The sequence below is a fragment of the Oxyura jamaicensis genome, chromosome 7, assembly GCF_011077185.1.
Source record: "Oxyura jamaicensis isolate SHBP4307 breed ruddy duck chromosome 7, BPBGC_Ojam_1.0, whole genome shotgun sequence".
Lineage (NCBI taxonomy): Eukaryota > Metazoa > Chordata > Aves > Anseriformes > Anatidae > Oxyura > Oxyura jamaicensis.
The window spans coordinates 19,983,151-19,991,226 of record NC_048899.1 but is presented as its reverse complement, the minus strand read 5'-3'; the positions used below and the strand labels follow the sequence as shown (position 1 = coordinate 19,991,226).

At 40.1% G+C, this 8,076-nt stretch overlaps 1 protein-coding gene and 1 long non-coding RNA gene across 5 annotated transcripts in view; one reads left to right on the top strand and one right to left on the bottom strand.

The window, feature by feature from the left end:
- STK39 (serine/threonine kinase 39) overlaps positions 1-8,076 on the bottom strand; it is a 122,884-nt gene that overhangs the window by 90,479 nt on the left and 24,329 nt on the right. Inside the window, exons 1-2 of one of the 3 annotated variants that reach the window (XM_035331887.1) lie at positions 2,493-2,508; positions 1,487-1,648 (exon numbers count right to left, since the gene is read on the bottom strand). The exons of 1 other annotated variant lie outside the window; for it this stretch is intronic. In XM_035331887.1, coding sequence (XP_035187778.1) covers positions 1,487-1,571 — 85 coding nt within the window. In that variant the 5' untranslated portion in view covers positions 1,572-1,648; positions 2,493-2,508. Of the gene's footprint in view, positions 1-1,486; positions 1,649-2,492; positions 2,509-8,076 lie in introns of those variants that run through there. One more of the 3 variants, XM_035331890.1, reaches the window with a different exon arrangement.
- On the top strand, positions 2,739-4,031 carry LOC118170010. Of its 2 annotated transcripts, none has more exons than XR_004752424.1 (3): positions 2,739-2,889; positions 3,165-3,409; positions 3,552-4,031. It is a non-coding gene; the product is annotated as an uncharacterized LOC118170010 (long non-coding RNA). The 2 variants fall into 2 exon arrangements; XR_004752425.1 differs by having other exon boundaries at positions 2,813-2,950.

The window sequence follows — 8,076 nt, the reverse complement described above, 5'->3', positions numbered from 1 at the left end:
GAGCGGCGGTTGGGCCGCCGGCGGAGCGCGGCCCGCGCCCCCCTCGCACGGCCCCGGCACCCCCTCAGGCGGCCCCGGCGGCGCCTCCCGCCCCCTCCGTCTCCGGCCATCTTCCTCCTCGCCCATCGCCCGGCTCCCGAGGGCCGGGGGCGCACCCCGGGAGGCCCGGAGGAAGGGGATGCTGGCGAGCACCTGTTAGGCCGGCACCATCAGCACTCAGGCATTGCCGGAGCACATCGCCCGAGCGTGCTGCCGCCAGCGCTGGTGCCGCACAGCTGCTGGTGTTTGAATTCAGGGCATTGAAAGCCGCTGGGGTTCGGCAGCTCCGAGGGCTCCGCACAGCAGCGAGGCGGCCCCTGGAGCCGAGCAGCCCTTAGGGGACAGGTACTGGGGCCTCACCGCAGGTAGCCACAGCCCCGCGATTCCAACAAATGTGCCAAAGATCATAATTAAACTTTCCTACTGCTTTTCCTTATGCAAGATCAGATTTTAAGAATCCCTGATGAAACTCTGCTATTAATAATATTAGCATAGAATTTTATTTTTTAAACTTTTCCACCCTCTTAGCAGTAGTGCCACTGTTGTATAATGCCAGCAGGATTTTACTTACTATGAAATAATTTAGGAAAAAGAGAGCTATTTGTACAGTCTACAGTCTCACGCCTACTTTGAATGCTTTGCATTAAAAGATTTATGGAAATCTGAAAGAAAATATTTTCATCATAGATTAGAAATTTCACTTCCTACTACAGTAGGAATTTAAGGTCATTGGAGCTAATAATGGAAATGTGAGCAGGAACCTCGGAGCAAGCATTGGTTAACATCAAAATTCAATCTCAAAATTGTCAGGAAGCATGATGAAGTGTGATGGAAAGCCGTAACAAAGAGAATACACATAGCTTGTTAAATACTTAATTCAGTCCTAGGTCAATTCAGGATGAGCCTCTTTTACTAAACTTTATGTAGCTTATTTGGTAAAGACTTTCAGTAACTAGAAGCCAAAGGGAAAACAAGATATATTTTACTGTGTTGCTGAGAAAGCAGAATAGAGAATAAGATTTTCAATCACTGCTTAACATTTCAACAGGTGTATAAGCAACTTGCAAACGGGGACTTTTTTGTGCACTGAACTTCCATTTTCTTACAAGCAAGAGCTAAGCTCAGTACAGAGACCCCCCCAGTAACAGAAAAATCATTATTGCGTGCTTTTGTGCTGAAATAATCATCTCCCCTCAAACTAGTTTTTAAAAGCAAAGTAATTAAGATATTTTCATATACACACATATACACAAGTTATCTGCCACAAAACTAAAGGTCAACATGACTTGGAAGAGGAAGTATTAAATTGTCATTCAATATTAAGCTCAATGCCAAAACTAGACAAACTTGTTGTTAGTAGAGAAGACCTTTCTGCCAGCAATAGCATGGAAAAAAAAATAAGACAGCACAAGGCAAATCAATCAGCACAGAGAAATGGGTTACTCACTAATGATGGAAAACAGCCAACTTCTCCATCTGTACTCAGCTGCTGCGGGTGGTGGCAGGGGGGATGTTTTCAGTTCCTGGGCCATGAATTCCTGTGATGCTCCTGCCCTTTCACTAGCTAAACTGCTGGTTTATATCCGATACTGTCATAGCATTATTAGTCCTGGGACTAAAATCACAACTTTGGTAATTTCTAGGGAGCACCTGCACTCCCCAATTTCTTGAAATTAGCAGCTTTTATAGGAAGAAATTTTTCAGGATAGCAATTCAACAAGCAGTGGGACCTGTGGGAAATGCTCCGTGGAATCTGGATACTATTCAAAGTTCCAGAGCAGCGTACGGCAACACAAAAGAAAGCAGCAGCAATACCTTGAAGCAGTTGGTTTGTGCTAGTAGGCCAGCTGCCTTTTGGAGGCAGGTCCCCTGCTGGAGACGTACGGGAATAGTCCTGCAACATTAAAGTCTCTGCTGCTTAAGGTACAGGAAAAATTGTTTGATCATGCTTTGCAGACATTGAACAAATGGCTATCTGCAGATCTTGGAGATTTCAGAGAAAGAGCTAGGACTCCGAGTCAAAGACAGGTCAGAACGGTCCTATCCTGTCTGAATATGGTGTGGTCTTTTCAAGTGCTTCAGAAATGCAGAACTCAGATTTCTAAGCCACTGAATTGAGTCACCAAATGATTGGTTCTAAAAGTGAAGTGTTCTACATAGCCAGGCTACAGGAAAAGCTAGTGTTATTTAAAGCCTTTTAGACCACCACGGGGAAGACTTAAGACAACACTCAGACCTTTCAGTAGCCCCCAGTAGTACCATATGAAGACAGAACAACAGTGTTTAGAGCAAAATAATTCTGGCTTGATCTGTAGGTTTGAAGGATTAAACTAAGAATAACACTTGTGTGCACAGTAACACAAGTGACTAATTAGTTAGCCTTAAATATAAATATACCTATGTAAGGTCAGAAATAAGCATAAGGAGTAGGGCTCACAAGCAATAACACGTACCACTAGAAACACACACCCAATCCTTTTTTTTCTGACAAAAAGAGAAGAGAAAAAAAAAAAGGTAAGAAGAGCAGCAACCAGCTAAACTAGCACAAACTTAAACACCAAGAAAGAGCTATCTTTGCTATCACCTCTGCCTTAGAGAAGCAAGTGAAGCAAAGCCATTTTCTTATCCAAAAATTGGCCTAATATTGCAGTTATGGCCATCACATGGTACAGCACAGCTGCCTGCAATTTTGTACCTTAGGTCTGAAAGCCTGTAATTTGATAGGAGTGAGGAATGGCTGTGCTTTTACACATCATCAGATACAATGGCTGATACAACAGCAGCTGGTGCTGATGGTAGAGATTGAAATGCTTTAAATCATCCTTTCTCTTCTAGCAAACATATAGTTAAGTAGGTAACGTACCCATTATCGTCACTGGGATGCTTGCTTTCATAAAAGCTTGTAGTTTAGGTTAGTTTCTGCTTACACAAAAAGCATTAGTATCTTTTTGGCAATATGTATTACAAAAAGGGTCTTAATACACTGGAAACCTTTGGTTCAGTAGTCACTGTGTCAGCTCTGCTTTTGCTATGTCTCACTGAAGTTAGTATCTTTCAGAGCATAGCAACCTTACAAAACAAGTTGCCTTTTTTTTTTTTTTTTTTTTTTTTTTTTTCTTCCCTAGGCTGAAGGCCTTGATGTCTGTGTCTCTTCTCATCCTCCACCTCCCTTCTTTGCAAGCTCAGCAAGTTTTCTCCTTAAACTCAGGCTGTAAGATTTTGTGTTCTGGATATTAATGATTATTCAATCAGTAACCATTAAGCTGCAGTTCATTGTTAGGTAGTTAGATTGGCCTTTTAATTATTTCTTCATATGCTATACCCCAAGCTGTTACTGGTCCCTGCAATAGAAGCTTCCACTGCCTTTCTGGTAAGTGCAGTCAGTGCCCCAATACCTACCCCTGTGATTAGTGGCTTTTCCTATTAGAAATAGAATGAACTCCTGTTTTCTTTCATGAAAACACCAGACCTTTTTCTTAAGTATTTTCTTATCTGACCATCCTATTTTTCAGGCCACAGGTACAGGAAATATTCACAACTTTGTCTCAACCGCTCTGAACTCGAGGGACCACGATGGGCATTCTGAAGAAGTCACTTAAAATAATAATGGAGCCTATGCAAGCTTCTTTGCAGAGCTGGAGAGTGGAGATGGTCTCATATGAGCTATTTCTTCAATGTCACAGCTAGCATTGCATGGTAGAACCACCATTAAGATAATCATATCTTCCCCATCCAGTTTTTGAGATGAAACCATGAGAATGCATATTGCAGCTGACCTGCTGCTGTTACCAAGCTAGCCAGAATTGAAAATCACCAGTTTAAAAATGACTGGCTCAGTCCAGCACCGTAAGCGTTGGCAGCTCATTACCTACATCATGATGGTGCACCAATGATTATATATTTCAGACATTCCAAATTCAGAATTCTGTATACATTCAGAACATTGACACAGCAGTTAGTTGTGCATTGACATCAATAGCCTTTTGGCAACATACACTTTTTGGAACTTACAGGAACCACAATTTCTGCTATGATGATTTTAGGATACAGTCACCATGAAGATGATACTGGACTAAAGATTAATGTTGCTTTTGAATTCCAGTTTAATATTATTAAGATGTTAGGGGGGTGTCTGGCTTACTGAGGCTTTTAACAGGAATGAACTCTCTCTGGCTGTGGATGGATAAAAACATAACTATGTTGATCTAGGAGCTTCCATGGCTTTCATGACTGTGGGGTATGAATGTCTCATGCATATTAATAAATTAATCTTCACATACAAAAAGGCTGGGGAATATAATTATCTCAATTTTACAACTGGAAACAGAGCTTAAGGGATTTGCTAAAGGTCGTACAAGAAATCTGTAGCAAAACTAGGACTATAATGCATTTTCTAAGGATGAGATTTCACACAGTCTCACAGCGAGACCAGGCTGATTGCTAATTCCCAGTTTGGTTCAGCTGAAAAAAAATTAGGTAGTTTACCAGGCAGCCAAATGAGTGAGAGAGGGGATGAACTGGAAAGGCGTGAGAAACTGTGGCCAAAATTGGAGACTAGGACATGGTACCATTTCAACGAGAGCACAGTTTTAAATTTGTTAGATGGTTATGGAATGACAGTAAATGCTAAACAAATAACTTTATTATAAAAGGCTATTCATTGCTTGAGTAAATGACCCTAGCCTTTCCACATTTTCCATTTATAATATCAGGAAAAGAACAATTGATACATTACTGGAAAGCTACAAACTTCAATTCAGCAATGTTTGTAAAGTGCTTGAGCTCTTGGGATTGAAACACTAAAAATAAAATGTTTTACTTTTACTTTGAGGGATGTAAGCTGAAATCATTTTGTAATCTAAAAGCTTTAAGTATGCCTGTATATGAAACCCAACTATTAAACAGAAATTTATTAGGACTTTAAAAATTACCGTATTTTTTTTTTTTAATGGAAAATCTGGGGTCAGTACTGGTGGGCAGCGGGCAGTGCCTTTTGGGAAATCAAAATGGCAGTTAAAAATAAAATAAGGTTTTCTATATTTTATGATTTCTTTCCAGCATTATGATTTACAAATGAGAAATAAAGCTGTCCAGAGCCGCTGGCTAAGTTTCCCCTCGAGTAATTCAACTAGATTCCTAGTCTAGCTCAAGCATCGTAAAAAGCTCAGGCTCCTATCTCTCAGGGCAGCTTGTTCTGCTTTTGGAGGACGGGCAGAGCTCCTCAACCTTGGAGGGAAAGGGGTTGCAAACACTGCTGGAGTGCGTGCAGCCCCGGCAACAAGGGCTTAGCACTGAGAAGCCTCCAGTGCTTCACGTGTTGAGTGCTCCCTACACCCACCGTTAACAGCCAGAGCAGCAGTGCAGAGCAGAAGCACTCTCAGCAAAGCTGCAGATCCAGATTTGGAAAGGTGCCCATTGCTTTAATTCCTTGTAGCCTGAGAAAGGGCTGAAACATGGCAATCTACCCAAAGGGGAAAGGTCAGAAATTGACATCCTTTCCTATTTATCAGGCAAAGCTCACAAAGCTTCCCAGTAACAAGGCAAGCTATGAAATCGTGTCTGAAACAAAAGTCCTGTAGGAAATGAGATGTCCACTCCAGGAAGATTAAAATGACAGTTAAGACATTAAAAATAGAACTCAAATCTAAAGAAAAATCTCTCTTCCTCAGAACAGTGAGATTGCTGTAAGATTCCTAAATACTATAATTGCCTTCTCTTCCACCTGTAAGAAAAGCTAAAATGTACAGCAATAATCCTTAACTGTTCACAGTAGTAAAGAAAAAAACAAGTTGACTCAAATATTTGCATTTTAGTCTTCTTTAAAAGACCTTTACCAATTGTTTTGGGCCTTGCACCATTTTTTAATTGAAGAAAATGAGTTTTCAAATATAACAGGATAAACAACATAATTTTCTAATGCATGTCTTACTGTTTTTATGGTTTTCTTAAAAAAAGTCCAATTTATCCATGAGTGACAGAAATCTAAATGTTTTAACACTGCTTTTACTACACAAGAAACAGAAAATAGGCAGGTTAGATACAACCTAATTTTCATTTTTACTGACATATCATTAAAACAAACAAAACACCACCAACAGACAATTTTTCATAGATGCTGTACCCATAAAAGCCCTAAATTTAGTACATACTAGTGGTATAACATTCCAAGAAAGCACTCCTAATTTTGTTTCAATCATTACTAATACAGTAGACTCAATCAATACAGTACATGAAAATCAGATACCCTGGTATGAGCAGGTTTTGCTTTAATAGCCTGTAATGTGTCTCCTGCAAATACAGCTATGAAAGTCAGAGCTCTGAGCTGGTGCTCTGCCCTGTATGATTGCCCTCACAAAACTATTTACAGCAGTAAAAACTCTGCTTTCACTAGTTCTGATTGTTTTGCTTATGTAAGGACAGTTATTGTTCTAATATAAAAGCAGAATTTTTCCACACAAAAACATATTTGCAAATGGTGCCAGTCAAATGCAGCTTTTCCTCTGTTGGTAAACAAGTCCTAGCATGGGCACAGCTTTGTCTTACCAGTGATTACACCATCACGTGGCATCGTTCTGGTATGAAAGTACTCACTGATGTAGGTCATGCCAGTTACACAAAGCATCAGCTGAATTGATGTAGTTCTGGCATTTGATCTTTGAGTGGCACCAGAGAGAGCTGTATGGGAGAGGATATTCTATTTCCACACACCCAGAGCAATGGGAGTCATCACAGCTCTCTCTGGAATGTGTAGGGCCCAGGGGAAATATTGCTAGTTAACAACGAAAGGCAAGATTAGTATTTGATGTGAAGAACTGGGCAGCTGGAAGCTCTGGGACAGCTGAAAATCTGACCAGACAAAATACAACAGGAAAATACTTCAACAGAGTTTTCATCTGAATCTGAATCTGCAGGGTCAGTGAAAAGAAAAAAACAAAAACAAAACAAAACAAAAAAACTCTTGGAGTATAACCTGATTCCCCATAGTAACTAAAATCTCTTTAACACATCCTGCATATCAGAAACTGTTTACTTAGAATAAGTTTACTACAAACTTGCATTACACAGACTTGAGCAATGCACTAGGCATATATTTGAAATATAAAAGTGCAATGTCCTGTAACCTTACAATGCAAAAGGAAAGTGAACTTATAAGGGAATATGCAACCTGTTTAAGCTGTGCAAATTTAGGAAGTTAATCTGGTCTCATACACTGGGTTGGGTTATGAACAAAAACTTAATTCCAAGTCTTTCAGGAATCCAAAATCTTGGCTAGCCTGCTGGCACACTGAAGCAACTGAAGTTGTTCACTCCACGAAGAATATGTAGACAATGGAAAACGGCCTGATATTCCACACAGGGCTCAGAACCAGCACAGCCCTGCAGGAAGAAGGGTGGCAAAGCTCAAAATCAAGGATGGCTTGCAGGTAGTTCTGACAGCAGTAGCATGAACAAGAACAATACCTAATATATAGAAAACAAATAAATGCTGGAAAAGCCTTTGCTTCCATGACTGGACAAAAGCAAGAGGCAGGTACTTAAATAAAGATTAATATATATATATATATACTGTCTTGAGCAAAATGTGAACTGTAATTGCCAAAAATATACCTGAAGAGCAGAGCTTATGAGGTTAAGGCCATTAGCACAGTGAGGAACAGGAGGTGCCCAGCTGCACCTATCAATTCTGGAGCAAGATCCCAGCCCAATGTCAACTTTGTTTTTAGACAGCAGAGTGCTGATCTGTAAAATGTTAGAGAAGAAAAAGTGTATTAAAAATTATAGGCTATGTGTGGATTTTAAAAGCAAACAAAAGAGCTAGTAAAATTTTATATTGGCCTCACTGTAGCTTCTGTGTTACCAGATTTACTGTGGAGATTTGTGATGCACCACAGACACAACTTCAGTGAAAACAAAACAGTAGCTTGGTGACGAGAAAAAAAGGCACTGGTAAAATCCTTCATAGCCTTGTGTATGTTGATGGCAAAAACATATAATTTAATATTCTCAATTTCCTGGAACAGATATGCTAGAGGAGTA